This window comes from Pseudophryne corroboree, chromosome 8 (genome assembly GCF_028390025.1).
Source record: "Pseudophryne corroboree isolate aPseCor3 chromosome 8, aPseCor3.hap2, whole genome shotgun sequence".
In the NCBI taxonomy this organism is placed as follows: domain Eukaryota; kingdom Metazoa; phylum Chordata; class Amphibia; order Anura; family Myobatrachidae; genus Pseudophryne; species Pseudophryne corroboree.
In genome coordinates this window covers 135,272,648-135,297,844 of record NC_086451.1, presented here as the reverse complement: position 1 = coordinate 135,297,844, position 25,197 = coordinate 135,272,648, and the positions used below count along the sequence as shown (strand labels likewise).

The following is a 25,197-nucleotide window of genomic DNA, read 5'->3' as shown; positions in this document are numbered from 1 at the left end:
TTTTGGTAGAGTTTGTGAACGCCTGGAAAAGCTATCAAAACACATTACATATTTAATCCAAATAGTGCACAATGTACACAGTCTCCCTGCATCACACCAGCAAGTTACAACAGTTTAAATGGTATCAGAACAAAGGGATTCACCTTTACAGGATAGGAGGGGACAGAACAAGGTTATAAGGTGGTGTTTGGTATCCAGCTATAGGGTATTTTAAGGGTAATATTCCGGTGTTGGTTTGCAGAAGATCGCACGCTCCTGCGAATAGTTATGCGCAGGAGCAGAATATAAATATAAACTGTATTTACTGTACATTTGGTATGTGGCGGGAACCCAGAGGAGACCACCTACAAGTGCATCTGGAACAGACATCGGCCACCTATTCAAACCAACCTATGACCTCTCCTGTACTGTTAATGACCATCCCTGTGTCCAATGGACAAAGAGATCACAGTATCCATTGTGTTAAGTTTTGGAAGATTGTATAAAGGAGCCAACTGCTTGCCTGGTCTCACACACAGACTCTAAAGGTCATCTACCCTGATGACTGAGGACCAGACTGGGAAGCGCAGGCGAAAATCAAACAAGTATGTACCATTGACTGTAGCCATTATTCTATTGTATTGTATTGTTTTGTTATTGTAACCCCCTGCAAGTAAAGTACCGTTGGTGGGTTAGACCCCAACCTAGTTTTGAATTACAACTGGTGTCGTGTTCCATTTCCTTGCTAAGGTTTAAAGTGTATTTACAGCCACTCGGGCTGCTGCATTGTACTAACAGCGTATAGGCCTGTGTACGCAAACTGTGTAGTCCCTACGCCCTTTCAGGGTACATACACAGAGTGCATACACTGTGCGACCTTGTGTACGTAAGGTTTGTAAATAATATAAAGGTGAAAGGTTAATTACTGCAGCCGCAGCGGCTCAATATTAAAGTGTATCAAGTGTGTTTAAGGTATATGCTTTTTAGTCCTGTAAGTAAACCAGCGTTTACAGTAATTAAAATCCTATTTTCTCTTACATCCTAGAGGATGCTGGGGTCCACATTAGTACCATGGGGATGTACCAAAGCTCCCAGAATGGGAGGGAGAGCGTGGAGGCTCCTGCAGAACTGATTGACTGAACTTCAGATAATCAGCGGCCAAAGTATCGAACTTGTAAAACTGCAAACGTGTTCGACCCTGACCAAGTTGCAGCTCGGCAAAGTTGTAATGCCGAGACACTCCGGGCAGCCACCCAGGAAGACCCCACCTTACGAGTAGAGTGGGCCTTGACAGATTTTGGACATGGCAATCCTGCCGTAGAATAAGCATGCTGGATAGTGAACCTGATCAAGCGAGAGATCGTCTGCTTAGAAGTAGGACACCCAATTTTCTTGGGATCATATAGGACAAACAGAGTCCGACTTCCTGTGACGAGAAGGTCTCTTCACATATTTTCAGAGCCCTTACACTATCCAAGGACTTTGATGTAATTGAGGAGTCAGTAGTCACTGGCACCACAATAGGTTGGTTGATATGAAATGCCGACACAACCTTCGGAAGAAACTGCTGGCATGTCCGGAGCTAAGCTCTATCTTCGTGGAAGATCAAGTACAGGCTTTTACATGATAAAGCCCCCAGCTCGGAGACACGTCTAGCAGAAGCTAAGGCCAACAAAGTGATCGCCTACCATGTAAGAAACATGAGCTCCACCTCCTGTAGAGGCTCAAACCAATCCTACTGGAGGAACTGCAACACCACGTTAAGGTCCCTGGCGCCGTAGGCGGTACAAAGGGAGATTGGATATGCAGAACTCCCTTCAAAAAGGTCTGGACCTCAGGGAGGGCAGCCAATTGCTTCTGAAAGAAAAATGGATAAAGGCTGAAATCTGGACCTTCACAGATCCCAACCTCAGACCAATATCCACTCCTGCTTGCAGGGACAGAAGGAAACGTCCCAGTTGAAATTCCACCGCATGAAACTTCTTGGGAATCACACCAAGAAATCTACTTCTTCCAAATACGATGGTAATGTTTTGACGTTACCCCTTTCCTAGCTTGTATGAGGGTAGGAATAACTTTCTTCGGACTGCCCTTCCGAGCAAGAATCAGGCGCTCAACTTCCATGCCGTCAAACGTAGCAGCGGTAAGTCTTGATAGGCGAACGGCCCCTGCTGCAGCAGGTCCTACCGAAGAGGAAGAGGCCTCGGCTCTTCTAGCAGTATATTCAGAAGGTCCGCGTACCAAGCCCTTCTTGGCCAGTCTGGGTCAATGAGGATCGCTTTAACCCTTGTTCTCCTTATGAGCTTTAGGATCCTTGGCATGAGTAGGAGTGGTGAAAACATGTACACTGACTGGAACACCCACGGAGACACCAGGGCGACCACCGACACTTACTGTGGGTCCCTCGACATGGAACAATAACGCATAAGCTTCTTGTTGAGATGAGAGGCCATCATGTCTATTTGGGGCAATCCCCAAAGATCTGTTATTTCCTTGAAAACATCCGGATGGAGTCCCCACTCTCCTGGATGGAGATAGTGTCTGCTCAGGAAGTCTGCTTCACAGTTGTCTACTCCTGGAATGAAGATGGCCAATGCGTGTTTCTGTCCAGAGGAGTATTCTTGTCACCTCCGACATTGCCGCTCTGTTCTTCGTTCCGCCCTGTCGGTTTATGTAAGCCACTGTTACGTTGTCAGACTGCACTTGGATGGCCGATTTCTCAGAAGAGGGGCCGCTTGAAGAAGACCGTTGTAGACTGCTCTTCGTTCCAGGATGTTGATGGGCAGGTCGGCCTCCAGGCTTGACCACCGTCCTTGGAAGGTAACTCCTCGAGTGACTGCCCCCCAGCCCCGCAGGCTCACATCCGTTGTTAGCAGGACCCAGTCCTGAATCCTGAACCTGCGGCCTCCCAGGATGTGAGGAAATTGGAGCCACCAGAGGAGAGAAATCCTTGCCTTTGGCGACAGACGAATTCTCTGATGCATGTGGAGGTGAGATCCCGGCCACTTGTCCAGGAGATCCAGTTGGAAGGGCCGAGCATGGAACATTCCGTACTGGAGAGCCTCGTAGGACGCTACCATCTTTCCCAATAGGCGAATGCATTGATGAACAGACACCTGGGGTGGCATCAAGACATCCCAGACCATGGATTGGATCACCAATGCATTTTCCCGCGGAAGGAACACCCGCTGCACTTCCGTATCCAGGATGACTCCCAGAAATGACAATCTCTGGGTTGGTTCCAAATGTGACTTTGGAAAATTAAGAATCCACCCGTGACTCTGGAGCAGTCGCGTTGTGAGAACAATGGACTGCAACAGCTTTTCCCTGGACGATGCCTTTATCAGGAGATCGTCCAGATAAGGAATGATGTTCACACCCTGCTTGCGGAGTAGCATCATCATTTCCGCCATCACCTTGGTAAACACCCTCGGTGATGTTGAGAGGACGAATGGCAGGGCTTGGAACTGAAAATAACAGTCCAGCAATGCGAAGCAGAGATAAGCCTGATGCAGCAACCAGCTCGGAATGTGAAGGTACGCATCCTTGATATCCAATGACACCAGGAATTCCCCCTCTTCCAGACCTGATATCACCACCCTGAGAGACTCCATCTTGAACTCCTTTAAAATTGGGTTCAATGATTTTAGGTTCAGAATTGAAGCACAGTGCTGTCCTCCAACAGAGTTGGAAAGCCCGACCTGAAATAACAGTGAGGAGGGAGACTTTGAAATTCCAGCCTATATCCCTGAGACACAATATCTACTACCCAGGGATCCAGGCCGGATGATACCCAGACATGACTGAACTGTGAGTCTCGCTCCCACAGGCCCCACTTCCGGGCCCTCCGGTCCGTCATGCGGAGGATTTTGGAGTACCTGAAGTAGGCTTTTGTTCTTGCGAACCGGCGGCGGCAGGCTTCTTGGATTTAACCTTACCTCCCCTGAAGAAGGTATTGGATGATCTGGCCTTTCTGGACTTGTTGGGCCGAAAAGACTGCTGCGTAGCCGAGGAGAAGGATCTCTTCGGAGCAGGTGCTGCTGAGGGAAGATATGGAGACTTACACGCTTTAGCGGTAGATATCCACGCGTCTAGGGCTTCCCCAAAGAGAGCCTGGCCTGTATAGGGCAGCGACTCCACGCTCCTTCTGGATTCCGCGTCGGCCAACCACTGGCGGAGCCACAGTCCCCGACGAGCTGAAACAGACATGGAAGAAATTCCCGCAGCCACGGAACCGAGGTCTTTCATGGATTCAACCAGTAAACCTGCAGAATCATGAATGTTGCGCAAGTACAACGCAACGTCATCCCTATCCATTGTATCCAAATCCTCAATTAAGGTAGCCGACCACTTCACTATTGCCTTCGCAATCCATGCACTAGCAATAGCGGGGTGTAATATGGTCCCTGAAGCCGTGTACACTGATTTCAGATTATTATCAATTTTCCTATCTGCCGGCTCCTTTAAGGCGGTAGATCCCAGCACCGGTAAAACCACCTTCTTGGAAAGTCTGGATACATCTGCGTCAACAATTGGCGGGTTTTCACACTTTCCTATCCTTCTCAGGAAAAGGAAAAGCTACCAGAATCCTCTTAGGAATCTGAAACTTCTTCCCAGGATTCACCAAGGCCTTTTCAAATAGAAGATTCAGCTCTTTTGACGAAGGGAAGGTTAGCGAGGCTTTCTTGTTTTCAGTGAAGAAAGCCTCCTCAACCTGCTCAGGAGTGGTATCATTAACATTTAACACATCCCTGATAGCCGCTATAAACAACTGTACCCCCCTTGCAAGAGATGCGGTCCCCCGAAATACATCCCCATCGCCATCTGTAGTGTCAGAATTGGTATCTGTGTGGTCTTGTGTTACCTGCACAAGCGCATGTTTGTGGGGGAATATAGTGGGGTGACCCGAGGTACCAGACAAGGGCCATACAGCCATAAAGTACTGCAATACCTGGGTTGCAGACTCATTACTGGTCAGATATCTGAGAAATCCAAGTTTTGATAGAGGAAAACCACTCTGGTTCCCTTGCTGGAATCTGTGCCAAACCAGTGCCAACCTGATTACATGGAATGGGATAATCCTGTGAGGATAAATCCTCTGCAGCATATGACACTGTATCCCTGGACAATGCTGCTGGTGACCACCAAACACACCACACACACACACAGAGGATGGGGTAAGAGTCCCCCCCCCCCATGAATGGCAAGACAGAGAGACAGAGATTGGAGCCAACCCACACCAGCGCTTAACACAACGAGAAAACCCCTCATCAGCGCTGACACACAGTCAAACAATCAGCCTCCCCTCCCTTCTACAACCCCCTGGTACCGTATTACAGTAATTTGGAGCTGCTGTGGAGGGACCATGATCTTCCTCCAGCTATCAGCATGCAGGAAAATAGTGCTGGAACGCTGCAGGGTGCGCTCTGAGGAGAAGCTCCGCCCCCTTCATGGCGCGGTCTTCTCGCTCTTCTGTATGTGAAACTGGCCTGAGAAGTTGTGCTGGCTGGGATCCTGACAAGCTTGCTGACCAGTGTGAGGGGTAAGCGCTGGCCCAGAGTGCCCCTCACAGCGCTGCAGTGTGCCTCTAGTACCATCCAGGAGCGCGGTTAATACCGCGCTCTATCCCCTGTTGCCGCCATCTTCACACCGGCCCACTAACTCACCACTTCCTTCAGCTCTGTATGGGGTCAGCGGCATGCTGCTGGGGTGAGCGGTTCCCCTGCGGCGGAGACTGACAGCCCCTCTGGAGCTCAGTGTCCAGTCAGCGGAGTTAGTGGCTCAGACCCCGCAGGGTGGACACTGCTCCCCCCTTAGTCCCACGCTGCAGGGAGGCTGTTGCCAGCAGTCTCCATGGAAATAATAAACTCTAAAATAAAACTTTACTAAAAAAGCACAGGAGAGCTCCCCTAGCTGTGACCGGCTCCTCCGGGCACATTTTCTAAAATGAGTCTGGTAGGAGGGGCATAGAGGGAGGAGCCAGCCCACACTATTAATCTTTTAAAGTGCCAATGGCTCCTGGTGGACCCGTCTATACCCCATGGTACTAATGTGGACCCCAGCATCCTCTAGGACGTAAGAGAAATAAAACTTATTCCATTTTGGAATAAGGCTGTAATACCTGTATAACAAAATGTGGAAAAAAGTGAAGCGCTGTGAACACTTTCTGGATGCACGGTAAGTCCCTATGTGTTTAAGAAAAAGCCATAATTAAAATATATAAATTTTACGGTTTAAACAAAACGTTTTCCAATATAACAAGTATAACAAAACTCTTAAGATTTATAGTTAAATAATATTCTTTGAATCCACTGGAAGAGATTGGACCATGGGAAATAGAAGCTCTTTTAGTACTTTGACATTTAATGGTATTCAGGACCTTAGAGATAAAACGCAGATCACTGCATACTCCGCCAGATCTGCATTCATCTCCTCACATGCTGGGGGCTGCCCAGCACAGGGCAAGGCCGCTCAGCATGTGTGCGGCTGCCACTCGATGTGCCCGCAATTAGATTGCGGACGCATCGGAACTAAGGATGACCCCTGGCTGCATCAGGCGATTTGCTGCCATTTTTCTCCGTAGCGGCTGTGTGATGTCACACAGTCGCCCCGAAACCAGTCCTGTCTGTCCCGCCAACTCCGCGACGAAGCCTCCCGACACCTGTGCTGTCAATTACACTGTGGCCACATCTTTCCTGGTGCATGTGCGCAGACCACCTGGATGCAGCCGCTGCATGCGAATGTGCGGCTGCAACCAGGTCTGAATAACCCCCTCAGAGTCAATATCCCTGTGTAGTTTATATGTAAGATTGCAGCTGAAGGTTAAAATGTATATCGGGAATACAAATAAATAAATAAATAAATAAATAAATAGGATTTTAAATTACCTGCCAGTAAATCCTTTTCTCGTAGTCTGTAGAGGATGCTGGGCTCCAATTTAGTACCATGGGGTATAGACAGGTTTTTTGGGAGCCATGGGCACTTTAAGAATTTTATAGTGTGGGCTGGCTCCTCCCTCTAGACTCAGTCTAGAAACTGTGCCTGAGGAGACGGACATACTTTGAGAGAAGGAAATACACAGAGAGAGATGAGATTCACAACAGCTCACACAACAAAAAGGAAAGCCAAGCTAACCCACTTGGAAAGATTCAGCAATGGCTGAACCAACAAACTTAACTAAGTAACAATGCAGGAATACGAAGCACTAGGCGGGCGCCCAGCATCCTCTACGGACTACGAGAAAAATAATTTACCGGTAGGTAATTAAAATCCTATTTTCTCTTATGTCCTAGAGGATGCTGGGGTCCAATTTAGTACCATGGGGATGTACCAAAGCTCCCAGTACGGGAGGGAGAGCGCTGAGGTTCCTGCAGAACAGATTGACCAAACTTTAGGTCCTCAGAGGCAAAAGTATCGAACTTGTAGAACTTAGCAAACGTGTTCGACCCTGACCAAGTAGCTGCTCGGCAAAGGTGAATAGCGAGACACCCCCGGCAGCCGCCCAGGAAGAACCCACTTTACAGGTAGAGTGGGCCTGAACAGATCTTGGACATGCCAAACCTGCCATAGAATAAGCATGCTGGATAGTAAGCCTGATCCAGCGAGAAACTGTCTGCTCAGAAGCAGGACTCCCAATCTTTTTGGGATCATAAAGGACAAATACCGTGTCCGACTTCCTGTGACGAGCAGTCCTCTTCACATATCTTCAAAGCCTGCAAGCCCGCACGACATCCAAGGACTTTGAGGCATCAGTAGCCACTGGCACCACAATGGGTTGCTTGATATGAAAAGCCGATACAACCTTTGGAAGAAATTGCCGACGCATTCTGAGTTCAGCTCTATCTTCATGGAAAATCAAATAGTGGCATTGTCGCACAAGAGCCCCTAATTTAGACACACGTCTTGCAGATGCCAATGCCAACAGTGTGACTGCCTTCCAAGTAAGAAACTTTACACCCACCTCCTGTAAAAAGTTCAAACCAATCCGATTGTAGGAACTGCAGCACCACATTAAATATCCAAAGGTGCCATAGGAGGCACAAAAGGTGGTTGGATGGTGCAGAACTCCTTTCAAGAATGTCTGAACCTCAGGGAGAGCAGCCAATTGTTTCTGGAAGAAAATGGACAAGGCTGAAAATCGGGACCATGGAGCCCAAGCGTAGGCCCACATCCACACCAGCTTGCAGAAAGAGGAGAAAACGTCCCAGTTGAAACTCCACCGTAGGAAACTTCCTGGATTCACACCAAGACACATACTTTTCCCAAATCCAATGGTAATGCTTAGACGTTACCCCCTTCCTAGGTTGGATCAGAGTAGTAATGACCGTGGTCGGAATGCCCTTCCGAGCTAAGATCTGGATTTCAACCTCCATGCCGTCACATGTAGCAGTCATAAGTCTTGATAGGCGAACGGCCCCTGTAGTAGAAGTTCCTCGCGTAGAGGAAGAGGCCTCTGATCCTCCAGCAGTAATGCCATAAGATCCACATACCAAGCCCTTCTTGGCCAGTCCAAAGCAATGAGGATCACCTGAACACTTGTTCTTTTTAGTAGTTTGAGAATTCTTGGGATGAGTGGAAGTGAAGGGAACACATACACTGACTGGAACATCCACGGAGTTACCAGGGCATCCACTGCCACTGCTTGTGGGTCTCGTGAACTGGAGCAGTACCTCCAAAGCTTCTTGTTGAGGCAAGAGACCATCAAGTCTATCTGAAGTACACCCCATCGGCCTGTTACCTCTGCGAATACCTCTGGGTGGAGGCCCCATTCTCCTGGATGGAGATCGTGTCTGCTGAGGAAGTCCGCTTCCCAGTTGTCCACTCCCAGAATGAAGATCGCCCCCAGCGCCATTGTGCCTTTCTGCCCAGAGGAGGATTCTTGTTGCCTCTGACATTACAGCTCTGCTCTTCGTTCCGCCCTGCCTGTTTATGTAGGACACTGCTGTGACGTTGGTCAACTGAACCCGAATGTCTTGATCTTGTAGAAGATGCGCAGCTTGTAGAAGACCGTTGTATATGGCCCTTAGTTCCAGAATGTTTATTGGAATGACAGATTCCTGACTTGACCACTTTCCTTGGAAGTTTACCCCCTGGGTGATTGCTCCCCAACCTCTGAGACTTGAATCTGTGGTAAGAAGAATCCAATTCTGAATCCCGAACCTGCGGCCCTCGAGTAGGTGAGAAGTTTGCAGCCACCAGAGGAGCGAAATTCTGGCTTTTGGCGACAGGCGTATCCGCTGGTGCATGTGAAGATGTGATCCCAACCACTTGTCCAGGAGATCCAGCTGGAAGAACCTTGCATGGAATCTTTCGTACTGCAGAGCCTTCTAAGGAGGCTACCATCTTTTCCAGAAGGCGAATGCACTGATGAATCGATACCCAGGCTGGCTTCAAAACATCCCAGACCATTGATTGGATCACCAATGCTTTCTCCAGTGGTAGAAACACCCTCTGAACTTCTGTGTCGAGAATCAACCCCAGAAGCACAGACTCAGTGTCGGTTCCAAATGTGACTTTGGAAGGTTCAGTATCCACCCATGATCCCAGAGCAGTTGAATTGAGAGTGCAATACTCTGCAACAGCTTCTCTTTGGAAAATGCCTTTATCAGCAGATCGTCCAGATATGGAATTAGGTTCACTCCCTGTTTTCGTCGGAGGAGCATCATCTCCGCCATGACCTTGGTGAACACCCTTGGTGCTGTGGAGAGGCCAAATGGGAATTTCACGAACTGATAGTGACAGTCCTGCGGTGCAAATCGTAGAGAAGCCCGGTGAGGCGGCCAGATCGAAATGTGAAGGTACGCATCCTTGATATCCAGGGATACTAGGAATTCCCCTTCCTCCAGACCGGAGATTACCGCTCTCAGAGACTCCATCTTGAATTTGAAATCCCTCAAGAAGGGGTTCAATGACTTCAGGTTCAATATAGGCCTTACTGAACCGTTCGGTTTTGGCACCACAAAATAGCACTTTCAGTCAGCGCAACTGGTAAGCCTGATTTGAAGAATCTGTGAGGTGGGGAGTCCCTGAAACTCCAGTCCATAGCCCTGGGGAACAGTGTCTTGCACCCACGTGACTGAAATCTTTTAGTCTTGCGCGCACCTGACCGATCTCCAGGCTGGGAGGTCCACCATCATGCTGAAGATTTAGAGGAAGCAGAACCCGGTTTCTGTTCCCGGGAACCTGTTGGAGCAGGTTTCAGGATTTTCCCTGACCTCCTCTAGAGAAGGTAGTGGGGGGGGGGGGGGGGGGGTATGGACTTCTTTACATTTTACAGTTCGAAAGGACTGCAGTGTAGGCGTAGGATAAGATTTCCTAGCCGCTGCGGAGGGAAGAAACGTCGACTTACCCGCTGTCACCGTGGAAGTCCAGGTTCTAGACGCTTTTCTTGGGTTTTGTATCTGCAGTCCATTGGCATAGCCAGAGTGCTCTGCAAGCCGATACTGCCATGGAAGTAGCCCTTGCATTAAGCAGGCCAAAGTCCTTCATGGCCTCCACCATGAAACCTGTATGTGACGTAAAAACAAATCAATGTCACTCCTATCCACAGTATCTAATTCCTCTAGTAATGTGCCTGACCACATTACTATGGCTTTAGAAATCCACGCCTGTAGCAGTGTATAGTGATTTGAGCGTAGTCTCAATCTTGCGGTCAGCTGGCTCCTTTAAAGCGGTTGAACCAGGGACAGGTAAAACCACCTTTTCAGACAACTTCGATACAGGAGCGTCTACTATAGGTGGGTTTTCCCACTACTTTCTATCCTCTTCAGGGAAAGGGAAAGCAATGAGAATTCATTTAGGGATCTGGAAATTTTTCTCTGGGTTTTCCCAGGATTTTTCAAACAAGGAGTTTAACTCATTAGAAGCAGGGAAGGTAAGCGAGGATTTCTTATTTACTGTAAAATAAGATTCCTCTTCCTGCTCAGGTACCTTCTCAGAAATATGCAAAAACACCCCTAATGGCTTCAATTAGTTGCACCCCTTTAGCAAGGGATGCATCTTCCCCCCTGCATATCCCCATCACCTGTATCAGAGTCGGTATCAGTGTAAGCTTGCATTATATGGGCAAGTGTACGTTTTTTGCAGGTATGTAGGTGGAGGTTTAGACGAAGTAGTGGGAGCTGAATACTACAAACCCACTACAGATTTTCTCAAAACTGCGTCTATCTCAGTATGTGACTTCCTAGTTGCAATCTGGGATATCATTCCCCTTAAAGAGTCCACCCATGGGGGTTCGGATTCAAACAGCTGAGACAGTATATTGCAGTCCTGCGTACATGGAATAGACTCCTCAGGAGAAGACAAACACTCTGCAGCACAGGACACAGTCCTTAGACATGGTAATGTGGATATACACTTACACACAGACACAGGAAAATGTCACACAGTTTTCCCTAGAGCACCTGCAGAGAGTCAGAGTATAAGGAGCCAGCCACACAGCGCCCCTGTAGGCAGTTATGATAAAAGCCCGGCGCTAACTAACTAAGCTTAATAGGTTAATTAGTACTAATATTACACTCCCGCCCTGTCTATAACACCCAGGTACCGCAGAGGTATAGCGGGAGTTATGTGGAGGGCAGCGCTCCCTGTCAGCATCTCTCTATGACCTGCAGGGAGAAAATGGCACTGGTGAGTGCTGGATCCGCTCTGAGGGGAAGCCCCGCCCCTTGTAAAGGCGCATGGCTTTGCGCACTAATTGTTTATACTGGCCTGAAGTTTCTTTGTGCCAACAGCGGGATTAGCCCCTGTTATCTGCGTGACCAGTGTAGGGTGTATCCGTGCTGGCTCAGGACGCCCCTCAAAGTGCCTACACAGTGTTTTGCTGAGCCTTCCCGGAGCACAGCCTGTGTGAGCTGCGCTCCCACCCTTGTGCTGCCATATCCACCACTCTTCTTTCTTCTGGCTCTGTTAGGGGGTGGCAGCCGTGCTGCGGGAGTGAGCGGTTGCCTCGTGGGTTTGCGATCAGCACCCTCAGGAGCTCAGAGTCCTGTCAGCGGAGTAGACAACCATTAACTCTTCAGGAAGTTGGTTCCTACTCCCCCCCCCTAAGTCCCACGAAGCAGGGTGGCTGTTGCCAGCAGCCTCCCTGTACCTAACCAACTCTAGAAAACAACAAAACTAGAAAAACTTCTAGGAGCTCCCCTAGCTGTGAACAGCTCCTCCGGGCACATTTTCTAAACTGAGTCTGGTAGGAGATGCATAGAGGGTTGAGCCAGCCCACACTATTAAGTTCTTAAAGTGCCAATGGCTCTCAAAGGACTCATCTATACCCCATGGTACTAAATTCGACCCAAGCATCCTCTAGGACGTAAGAGAAAGATCATCAAAAATACGTTTGTTGGAACGTACAAAGAATTTTTGAAACAATATAGAAAATTAAAAAATGGGCAGACATTTTAAGAAAACATATGGGGGCAATCCTGAGAGTCTAAAGCTGGGTACACGCTAGCCAATATTTTGAAAAATGTATCCGATTGACTGTTCAGAACAGCAAATCTTTCAAATTGTCCAGTGTGTAGGCACTACTCACGCTCCCGCAGCTTTGTCCGTTGCATCTTCAGATCAACCCTACATGCTGCTCAATCTGAGGAGATGGTCAACGACCGCATAGTCCTGGATGTTATATCTACCCTCCCCTTCAGTGCACATGGTTTTGTCCAACTGCTAACAAATTTACTGCTACAAACAGGTCTGAATTACCCCCTATATCGTTTGTCTGGGAAATATGGACGGCCATCACATCGTTTGCTGGTTGTCTGAAGTGTATCAACTTTACACAGATAAATGCAATCCGTCTTGCAATCTGCAATGGATTTCTTGTTTGCAAAAATATTGTTACAAGCCACTAGCAGCGAGTCTGTTACTTCACTCCAGCAGCTAGATTCCTGCAGGTATCCCTGTGTTCAGCCTCAGCTGCTGTATAATTAGTATCCATATGTCTAGCTGTCCAGCTGCATTCTATCTCATCAGGAGGCTTGGTTTTCTGTCTGTTCTGATTGGGAGAGTGTCTCCCTTTATATTCCCGTCCTGGTTTCTCTACTGTGCTGGTGATAGCTCCTGCTACATGTGAGAACCTGTCAGCCCTGTGAACTCCTGAATTACGGATAATTTTCCTTGTTGGAACCAACTTTCTCAGAATTCAGGTTGTGTGGAACTTCCACTCAGATTCTTGCCTTTCACACTTATTTCATTATTGTTACCACCTTGTGCATTGTTGCATTGATATTCAGTTAAGTTGCTTTTATCACCCTGTGCATTGTTGTATTTACATACCATCTGTGTTCAACTATTATACCACCGTGTGCATTCTTGCATTTCATATACATTCACTGTTTATTAACAGAATGCACAGGCTGATAAAATATCTCCATCTGTGCAGTTAGCAGCGTTAAGGTTGTGTCCAGTGAACGTCTCACTGTACCGCATTTACTCTTGCCCAGCCTCCAATAGTCGCCTTGTCCTTACATAAGACCTGGGGGCATCCGAGTAAGGGGTAGACCTAATTCACCCTGGAAAGGCGGCTGCTAAAGATGAAGCTTAGCAGCGCAGGAGGCTAAAAAAGACAATGCAAGGGTAATTGTGTGAGCATCACCACATACCACTTGATAACCCTCATAACTGAGTAGTCTACGTAACAAATATGCTGTGACATTTTTCTTCTCACTCAGCACAATATACATGATAACTGATGCCCATGCAATAAATTCCAATTTAACTTTGTGTGAATTCTTACTTTAAATGATCAGTGTGGAGAGCTCACTGAATGTTCTAGCTCAAATCTAAATTGCAGTGTAAAATCTCATTTGTGGGCTACATACAAAAGCACACCATATTTACCCTACATGCAAAAATAAAATGTCTTTTCACCCCTTGCACTAACACGTGGTTCGTCCAGATGCAAAGTTCTTTATTTTGCTTTGCTCCCAACGGAGAATGAACTAAACTAAATGTTTGCTTTACTGTAACCATCTTCTATGTAGCAAGCGATCTAATATGCTCTGTGATCAGCTTGTGTGGGTTAAGTAATGTGACTAACATGTGGGTATGACTCCTATATAGAGACTAGAAGGAGCACAATTAAGGAGATTCCTCCCACACCATGAAAAAGAATATAACCAGGGTTTTTGAAACAATACCCAGAAATTTGATATAATGAAGAATATAACTCTAAAACACTAAGCAGTGGGTTTGATATCCTAATGCATTTATGAAGCTCAAAGCCACATCTTCGAATACAATTTAACTTCGATATTATTCTCATTAAGACTACAACCCTTAGATTTACTATGCAAGCCTTCCCAAATAAAGTGACCTGCTTCTGAAAGACAGGTTTGTCCAAAAATCTGCACACATCCCTAGGCCTGAAAGGCTTGCTGGGGTACCTGTAAGGTGCTAGTAAAGAAGATGTGTCCTTATCCAGCATTGCCGCGATATGAACCGACTCATGACTTTCCCAACAGCAAACATATGCAGACACCTGTGATACACACGCATTGCATAGGAAAACCGCAGGTGCAAGCATATGTAGCTTAGTGTAGGGGTGACGTGCGTGACCATGCGTACACAACGCGATAACACTGGCAGTATACATCTGTTAACTATTAAATCTTTTATGAACACTTTTATTAACCCCACAACTAATGTGGGGAATATTCCCAGCGCTACTGGCAATAGTACCGTAACAGGTGCAAGGTGCACTCGTCCAGTTCTGCTCCTTAGTGCACTAAGGAGCATAACGGGACGAATGCACCTTGCACCTGCTACGGTACTTGAAGTGGGAGCGGGGCTTTTGGCACTGACGGCCAGCCCGACAGAGCAGGAGAGCGCTCACCGTCCTACTTGTTCTACACCAGCGACGGTGTAGGCTCAAGGCGGGAACAACGCTCCTTAACAGAGACCGCCCAGTGAGTAGCCCAAGACTGTGGAGAAGAGTGTTATTTATTCTGTATGCCTACTGTGATGCGCCGAACAGTAGCGGAACGCTAATGAAAAATCAGTGAGTCACTGCAACTTTAATACAAATTATAGCAAGGCACTCCTTACTGTTCCTCTGGATATGTCCACATCTAAAGGATTAGCTACTGTACCAGCGGCTGGGAGGACTTTTTATATTTATAAAACTGTGCTTGGGCATTAATGATTCAGTCTAGGTGACACCAACCTTCTGCTTTTGGACATTCCAAGTTCCAAAAAGTAACACTTATATGTTAGATTCATTGTGAATTCCCCAATGTGCTTTTCTAAATGGGGTTAATTTTATTTTCCGGCCGGTAATCTACTTTATTGTAGTAATAGAAATATTGATTGTTTTTATATTCATGTACTATACATTGTAATTATTAAATCCAATAGTATTTAAATACCAGCGCTCTTTTTTTTCTTCACTTGGAGAATTTTTGTTTCTCGAGCCACGGAGACCTGCTGTGCTGTGCGGTATCCAGATAATAGATAGACAGTGTCTAGTTAGACAGTCAATAGACAGACACCATATGTTAGACAGACATTAGGTCGACAGGGTTGAAAGGTCGACATGAAAAAGGTAGACAGTACAAAAGGTCGACAGGGTCAAAAGGTTGACATAAAGATAGACAAATGTTTTTTTCTATTTAACATGTTTTTGGACCATTTCATACCTTCTCTATCCATGTCGGCATAGAGTTGGTTATAAACCTTGTGGCCAGCGCAGCGAGCCCCGCGAGGGTATGCCTTTCTACAATTGGGGGTCCCAGATGACAAAACTATCCACACAAACTACAAAAATGCAAAAAACATGGTGTCTACCTTTATGTCGACCTTTTGACCCTGTCGACCTAATGTCTGTCTAACATATGGTGTCTATCTACTAACTGTCTAACTAGACACTATCTATTATACCACACCCGTGCTGTGCAACGGTCACTCTCTGCTCCAGGCTGATCATACTGCAACAAGGGGGTTTCCTGCAGAGTACAAGTGCTCCCAGTACTAACTGATCAACAAAACTTTCACCACTACATTCCATTTTGAATGCAGCTTTGAGGCTGATCTTCCTGGCCAAACATTCATTGTCTGCTGCTTTGCTCTGTCAGTCCCTACACTGATTACCTGTATTTTACCGAATTTAATATTAAAAAAAAAAACTTTTACTTGCACACACACATCTCTCCCGGCGCTCAGCACAGCGCGATGCGTGCTAAGCGATGCGGGGGGAGGACGGGGGCCGCTCATTTCACCCAGCAGGTGAAATGAGCGATCTGCTAGACTGGCCTGCATGCAGGCTCAATCTAGCAGCGGCGATAGCGATGTGCGGGGCCGCGCATCGCTATCGCTGACGGGGCTACACACGAGTGATCGGTGCTTAAAATCTAAGCAATCTAGTCAGATTGCTTAGATTTTAAGCATGGATATCTCCGTGAGTACCCCCTTAAGGCTATTAACAAAACTGCACCAACATACATCTCTCATCTCAAAATAACTCCCAGCTCAACTTCTCCAATCAGCATAAGATCGGTGTCTCTCATCCACTCTAATTACCTGCTCCCAATCATGGTTACAGTACTTTAATTGGGCTGCACACACTCTGCGGGATGCTCTTCCATGCACAATAAGAATGACATCCCCTCTATACAGTGCACACATAACTTTACATATTATCATTCTTCACTTTGTCATTCCGCTGATCCCAAGCCAACATTGCTTTGTGACTGGATCATACAGCCCACCAAGAAACTCTGCAAACTGACAGTACCAATCTATATACATATCATAAATGCAAAAGTGCTCACTTACTGAGTCATCACTAATTCTCTTACTTCCCAATATTAGGAAGATAAAATAGGATTTTAATTACCTACCGGTAAATCCTTTTCTCATAGTCCGTAGAGGATGCTGGGGTCCACATTAGTACCATGGGGTATAGACGAGTCCACTAGGAGTCACTGGCACTTTAAGCGCGTGTGTGTGGGGGCTGGCTCCTCCCCCTATGCCCCTCCTACCAGACTCAGTCTAGAAACTGTGCCAAAGGAGACAGACAACTTCGAGAGTAGGAATTTACACAGATAGTGGCAAGATTCACACCAGCTCACACATACAAGGCAAACCAAGCTAACTAACTTGAAACATCTGCAATGGCTGAACTCTATTACTTAACCAAGTAACAAAACAGTACTAAACCAAGAACTAAGCAGTACTGAACAAAGTAACCACTGCAGGATCCGAAGCACTGGGCGGGCGCCCAGCATCCACTACAGACTACTAGAAAGGTATTTACCGGTAGGCAATTAAAATCCTATTTCCTCTTACGTCCTAGAGGATGCTTGGGTCCACATTAGTACCATGGGGATGTACCAAAGCTCCCAGAACGGGAGGGAGAGCGCGGAGGATCCTGCAGAACTGATTGGCCACTGAGGACCTGAAGTTTGGTCAAAGTATCGAACTTTGCAAACGTGTTCGACCCAGACCAAGTAGCCGCTCGGCAAAGCTGTAAAGCCAAGACACCCCGGGCAGCCGTCCAGGAAGAACCCACTTTACGAGTAGAGTGGGCCTTAACAGACGCAGGACACGGCAATCCTGCCGTAGAATATGCATGCTGGATAGTGAACCTAATCCAGCGAGAGATCGTCTGCTTAGAAGCAGGACATCCACGTTTCTTGGGATCATACAGGATAAACAGAGTCCGATTTTCTGTGACAAGCAGTCCTCTTCACAGATTTTCTTACTCTATGAGGAAGCTTCAATTAGAAGCGAAACGCGTCAGAGAAAGTGCCCTATCTGTGACCCGGTGGACCTTGGCTGTTAGCTCTCATTGAAGTGCAGCGGTGTCTGAGACTGACACGCAGGAGACGAGAGGACGCTATATGCGGCGGCTGGAAAACAGGAGCGGAATCTATCTCTAGCGCCTGCAGTGCGCGGGGCTCTGGGAGCCGGACTGTTACTTCTCTCTCCAAACCAATACAGGTGTGTGCACGGGAGCCAGTTTCAGTGGGAGACGGATGACATCATTTGTGGCAATTGAGACGGGAGCTTTGTTCTCACAGGTGCTTGCGATGCACTAAGAGTCTCGGGTGTGTATTACTTCCTCCATGACCTTTTTGAATGATATCCCACAAGTAAAGCACCATCAGTATATGTGAGCAATTGGATGAATTCTATTCATTGAGAGATCTTTAAACAAAGGCTTCAAATATATTACACCATATGATATCTAATTATGAATGACTCATGAACACATTTGATGAGAAGGTCTTATTTGAAAATTAAAAGCAATGATGTTATCAGTGTCTAGCCCACTGTGGTCACTGTTAGTTATATGATCCACCTCTTATGCTCTTAGTAGTTGTATTATTATTAATGTTTTAGTCTTATTTTTATGTATATGCGCATATTACAGTTATTAATGAAATATATATGTTCATATTTGATCAATTTTATAGATAATAAAATCATCTTGTAATTATAATCTTATTTGAGATTATTCAAGCCTTGTTGCCTCTAATTGAGTCTGAATAGCGCAAGGGTTTTTTTTTGTTTGTTACAGATTTTCAGAGCCCTTACAACATCCAAGGACTTTGATGAAATTGAGGAGGCAGTAGCAACTGCCACCACAATAGGTTGGTTGATATGAAATGCAGACACAACCTTCAGAAGGAACTGCTGACGTGGCCGAACTCAGCTCTATCTTCATGGAAGATTAAGTAAGGTCTCTTGCAAGACAAAGCCCAAACTCCGACACACGTCTAGCAGAAACTAAGGCCAACAAAGTGACAGCCTTCCACATGAGAAACTTGACCTCAACCTCCTGTAGAGGCTTGAACCAAATGATTGCAGAAACTGCAGCACACAAATGGAGGCTGGTTGTGCAGAACCCCTTTCAAATAGGTCTGAACCTCAGGGAGGGCAGCCAACTGTTTCTGGAAGAAAATGGATAGGTTTGAAATCTGTACTTTTATGGATCCCAACCTCAGGCCCATATCCATACCTGCTTGCAGGAAGAGGAGAAACCGTCCCAGTTGAAACTCCACCATAGGAAACTTCTTGGACTCACACCAAGATACATATCTTTTCCAAATACAATGGTAATGTTTAGACTTTACTCCTTTACTAGCCTGTATCAGGGTAGGAATAACCTTGTTCGGAATGCCCTTCCGAGCTAATATCTGGCGTTCAACCTCCACGGCGTCCAACGTAGACGTGGTAAGTCTTGATAGGCGAACGGCCCCTGCTGCAGCAGGTCCTCCCGAAGAGGAACTCTTCTAGCAGTAGATCCGCATACCAAGCCCTTCTTGGCCAGTCCAGAGCAATGAGGATCGCCTGAACTCTTGTTCTCGTTATGAGTTTTAGAACTCTTGGAATGAGTTGAAGTGGAGGAAACACATACACAGACTGGAACACCCACGGAGTCACTAGGGCGTCAACGCCACGGCTTGCGGGTCCCTCGACCTGGAACACCGCCGAAGCTTCTTGTTGAGACGAGAGGCCATCATGTCTATTTGAGGTACACCCCAAAAATCTGTTACCTCCGTGAACACCTCCAGATGGAGTCTCCACTCTCCTGGATAGAGATCATGTCTGCTGAGGAAGTCCGCTTCCCAGTTGTCTACTCCCGGAATGTAGATTGCCGACAGCACCAACACGTGTTTTTCTGCCCAGAGGATGATTCTTGTTACCTCTGACACTGCAGCTCTGCTCTTCATTGCGCCCTGTCTGTTTATGTAAGCCACTGTCATTACATTGTCTGACTGCACTTGAATGGATCGATCTCGCAGGAGATGGGCCGCTTGGAGAAGACTGTTGTAGACGGCTCTTAGTTCCAGAATGTTTATTGGCAGACTAGATTCCAGGCTTGACCACCTTCCTTGGAAGGTTTCCCCCTGAGTGACTGCGCCCCAGCCCTGGAGGCTTGCATTAGTGGTTAGAAGGATCTGGTCCTGAACCCAAACCTGCAGCCCTCCAGAAGGTGAGGTAGTTGTAGCCACAAGAGGAGTGAAATCCTGGGTTTTGGCGACAAACGTATTCTCTGGTGCATGTGCAGATGAGATTCTGACCACTTGTCCAGGAGATCCAGTTAGAAGGGCCGAGCATGAAACCTTCTGTACTGTAGAGCCTCGTGAGAGGCCGCCATCTTCCCCAGAAGGCGAATACACTGATGAACCGAAACCTGGGTTGGCTTCAGGACATCCTGGACCATTGCTTGTATCACCAATGCTTTCTCCTCCGGAAGAAATACCCTCTGCACTTCTGTGTCGAGTATCATTCCCAGAAAGGACAACTTCCTGGTCAGCTCCAAATGTGAGTTTGGAAGATTCAGGATCCAACCATGTTCCCTGAGAAGCCGAGTCGTGAGAGCTATGGACCTTAAAGGCATTGTCCAAGGAGAAGCTGTTATCAGCAAATCGTCCAGATATGGAATTATGTTCACCCCATGTCTGCGGAGAACCATCATTTCCCCCCATCAACTTGGTGAATACCCTCGGTGCTGTGGAAAGGCCGAATGGCAGGGCCTGGAACTGAAAAGGACAGTCCAACAGAGCAAATCGGAGATCAGCCTGATGCGGCAGCCAAATCGGAATGTGGAGGTACGCATCCTTGATATCTAGGGATACCAGGAATTCCCCCTCCTCCAGACCTGATATCACTCCCCTTTGAGACTCCATTTTGAACTTGAATCCCTCAGAAAGGGGTTTAGTGATTTTAAGTTTAGAATGGGCCTGAACGAACCATCTGGTTTCAGTACCACGAAAAGGTTTGAATAGTAACCTTTGTTTTGCATCTGGGGAGGAACTGGTATGATAACCTATTCCTCCACCAGCTTCTGTATGGCTCCCTGTCTGCCGGCAAAGCTGGCAAGCCTGATTTGAAGAACCGGTGAGAAGGGAGATCTTGAAATTCCAGCCGGTACCCCTGGGATACAATATCTAGTACCCAGAGATCCAGGCCGGACGACACCCAGGCGTGACTGAAATGTCTGAGTCTTGCCCACTCCGGCCCTACCTACAGGCCGCAGAGTCCACAGTCATGCTGAGGACTTTGGCGTACCAGAATCAGGTTTCTGTTCCTGGGAACCTGCAGAAGCAGGTTTCTTGGATTTTGGCCAACCTCCTCTAAAAAGGTGTTGGACGGTTTGGCCTTTCTAGTTTTAGTAACACGAAAGAACTGATGCTGCTGAAGGAAGAGGTTTCTTCGCATCAGGTGCAGCGGAGGCAAGAAAAGGTGACTTACCCGCTGTAGCCGTGGAGATCCACACATCCAACGCTTCCCCAAAGAGAGCCTGACCTGTGTAAGGTAGGGTCTTCACACCACTCCTGGATTCCGCATCGGCAGACCACTGGCGACACACACAGGGTAGGACAGACAGTTTCATCCCCAAGAATGGCAAGAGAGACACAGAGATTGGAGTCAACCCCCACATAGCGCTTTCCAGGTATAGATAGACCCTAAACCAGCACTGACTGTGTACCTTAATCGGACACAGTCTTTACACAGCCTTCCCCCTCCTTCTACAACCCCCTGTTACCGTGAGAGATAGCTGGAGTTGCTCTGGAGGGACTGCACTTCACGGACAGCATTTCTGCAGGCAAGAAAATGGCGCTGAATGCCGCTGTGTCTGCTCTGAGATGCTCCGCCCTCTTAATGGCACTGTCTTCCCGCTCTTCATAGCATTATACCAGCCTGAGGATTTATGCTGGCAAAGATCCTGGGACCCAGACAGGCTGTGTAACCAGTGCAGGGTTCAGGCGCTGGCTCAGGGCGCCCCTCACAGTGCCGCACAGTGCGCCTCTGAGCTCAGTTAAAAACCACGCTCCATACCTGTTGCAGCTATCTTCACACTGGCCCCCCGCTTGCTACCACTGATCTTCTGGCTCTGTAAGAGGGTGGCGGCATGCTGCTGGGGTGAGTGATCCCCTGTGGCGGGGAACGATCTACCCCCCTCGGGAGCTCAGTGTCCTGTCAGCGGAGATAGTGGCTCAGACCCTGCAGGGCGGACACTACTCCCCTCCCCCCTTAGTCCCTCGAAGTAGGGAGGCTGTTGCCAGCAGCCTCCCTGTGCCTAAACTCTATTTAAAATAGAACTAAAAACTCCCATGGAGCTCCCCTAGCTGTGACCGGCTCCTCCGGGAACATTTTCTAAACAGAGTCTGGTAGGAGGGGCATAGAAGGAGCCAGCCCACACTCTCAAACTCTTAAAGTGCCAATGGCTCCTAGTGGACCAGTCTATACCACATGGTACTGATGTGGACCCCAGCATCCTCTAGGACGTAAGAGAAAATAAATATAATATAAATATAATTTTTTTTATTTATTTTTTTCACATAAAAAGAGATAGAGGAAGCCCTTAAAGAACACCACATCAATGTGAAATCACTCCAAAATAAAGTATACTTCTAGGCATAAGATGCAAGACTTATTCAATATCAGTTATTTACAGGTTTCCAGAACCCCTCCTCATGATCATAGCAATATAGACACCTGTAGAAAATTTAGATCAAAATGCACACCAACCTGGTATCACTCTTAGGGTGTGTACACACGGTGAGATTTTTTCTTCCGATTCTGACTATATAGTCAGAATCGGAGGAAAAGTTAGTGCAGATCGCAAGGTGACAGTCACCTTGCGATCCCGATTCGATGCGCGGTCCCGATCGAAAGAAAAGATAGACTGTGCAGGCAAGTCAATTTTGACTCTATAGAAGAGATAGTCAAAATTGACACTTAGCCAAAATCGCACATAGCCAGTATCGCAAGCACACTCATTATGTGCTTGTGATACTATGTGCCGACCCGGCCCCTGTCGCATAGTGAGAATCGGGCATAGCCCGAATCTCACCATGTGTACACACCCTTAGGGTGTGTACACACGGTGAGATAAATCTGTGAGATTTTGACTATATAGTCAAAATCTTATGAAAAGTTAGTGCATATCTCATGGTGCTAGGCAGCTTGCGATACAGATTCGATCCTGATGCGCGCTCCCGTGGGGTCGGTATCGTAAGGCTAGACAGACTGTGCAGGCAAGTCAATCTTGACTATCTAGTACAAAGTATAGTCAAAATTGACACTTAGTCAAAATCGTACATAGACAAAATCTCAAGCACAGATAGCACAGATTTTGACTATCTGGGCTCTGGGGGAGTTCAAGGGAAATCGCATAGTCAAAATCGAACATAGCAGGGATCTCACCGTGTGTACACACCCTTAGAATGATTTTAGTCTATGTACATAAAAAATGTATAGAAATACATCTGATCAACTACAAATCCAGCTAGAGGTAGCAGCAGTTTCAAAAATCCTAACAGTCAGAAAGTGCTCAGATCATGAAAGCACTTATCGCAGATTTCTGATCACACCCTTCTGAAGTGTGAGCAGAAATCCACAAAAAATATTAAATTTGGAGGTAAGTGCGGTTTACTGCAGCGGACTCAGCACAGGAGAACCCACTTCATGCAGTAAATCCAGTGCATTTTCGGCACAAGAGTGTGGCTATCAAGACCAGTGAGAGGCTGGTCTCAAACTGTGTAGCTCCAGTCACTTTAGGCGCGAGTACCCAAAACGAATGAATCGCCCTCAAAATGTTGGAGGTTGCCAAACACATTTTAGCGTGTTCGCAAAGCAGATCACGTAATCTGGATCAGTGGGGGGAAAAAAAAAAGAAAATATGTATACACACACGCACGCCTATGTACCACAGTATACCTCTTTACTGTAATCAACAGCATCTACGAATATGTATTTCTGATATACACTAGGAGGCTTCCCATGTATCTAAGTATACAGTAGTTTACATTCATACCTTTCTGCTTTGAAGTTCGAGTAGAATTCGTACTCTGTAGGCCCGCACTGTTAAGACAGCAAAAATACACATTTCAGAACAGAGCATTAAAAGCACCTGACCAAGTGGTAATAACAGATACATATTCTCTGGTGTAAACTCGCCTGAGTAAACACACGTATGGGAGAGATTATGCATTTTCTCTTTCATTTATCTGCGGAACGCTTCTGTACCATGGAATTAGTGACGATTGAGGAAAAGAAAAGGACAAAACCAGCGATCTCCAATGGGTAAGGTTTTGAAAGAGTAATTTATTTGAAATGAAGTATTATTACATAAATTGTATAATATCAGATTGTGTTCTATTTGCCTAATACCGGCATACAGTACATACAAAAGACAAAACTTACATATATTAAAAAAAAAAAAAAATAGGATTTTGGTTACCTACCGGTAAATCCTTTTCTCGTAGTCCGTAGATGATGCTGGGGTCCATATTAGTACCATGGGGTATAGACGGGTCCACCAGGAGCCATTGGCACTTTAAGAGTTTAATAGTGTGGGCTGGCTCCTCCCTCTTTGCCCCTCCTACCAGACTCAGTCTAGAAACTGTGCCCGAGGAGACAACATACTTCAAGAGAAGGAATTACACAAATAGTGGCGAGATTCATACCAGCTCACACAACAGGCAAATTCGGCTAACATGCCAGAACAACTCAGCAACAGCTAAAACAGCAAATAACGCAGAACATACCTAGGAACCAGGCAGTACTGAACTATAAAACCAATTCAGGAAAACGTAGTGCTGGGCGGCCGCCCAGCATCCTCTACGGACTATGAGAAAAGGATTTACCGGGAGGTAACCAAAATCCTATTTACTCTTACGTCCTAGAGGATGCTGGGGGTCCATATTAGTACCATGGGGATGTACCAAAGCTCCCAGTACGGGAGGGAGAGCGTGGAAGCTCCGGCAACACTGCTTGACCAAACTTGAAGTCATCAGAGGCCAAAGTATCGAACTTGTAAAACTTGGCAAACGTGTTCGACCCAGACCAAGTAGCTGCTCGGCAGACTTGTACAGCCGAGACACCCCGGGGCAGCCTCACACGAAGAGCCCACTTTACGAGTAGAGTGGGCCTTTAGAGATTTCGGACACGGCAATCCTGCCGTGGAATAAGCATGCTGGATAGTGAACCTGATCCAGCGTGAAATCGACTGCTTAGAAGCAGGACACCCAATCTTCTTGGGATCATAGAGGACAAAGAGTCGCTTTTCCTATGACGAGCCATCCTCTTCACGTAAATCTTCAAAGTCCTCACTACATCCAAGGCCTTTGAAGCAATTGAGGAGTCAGTAGCCACTGGCACCACAATAGGTTGGTTGATATGGAAAGCAGATACAACCTTAGGCAGGAACTGTGGACGAGTCCCAAGTTCCGCCCTGTCTTCATGGAAGATCAGATAAGGGCTTTTACA

The 25,197-nt window shown here is 47.0% G+C and overlaps 1 protein-coding gene across 1 annotated transcript in view; it reads right to left on the bottom strand.

The window, feature by feature from the left end:
• The window catches only part of CENPI (centromere protein I), a 526,595-nt gene that overhangs the window by 243,425 nt on the left and 257,973 nt on the right, over nt 1-25,197 (bottom strand). Inside the window, exon 7 of the mRNA XM_063936944.1 lies at nt 23,744-23,790. Coding sequence (XP_063793014.1) covers nt 23,744-23,790 — 47 coding nt within the window. The remainder of the gene's footprint in view (nt 1-23,743; nt 23,791-25,197) is intronic.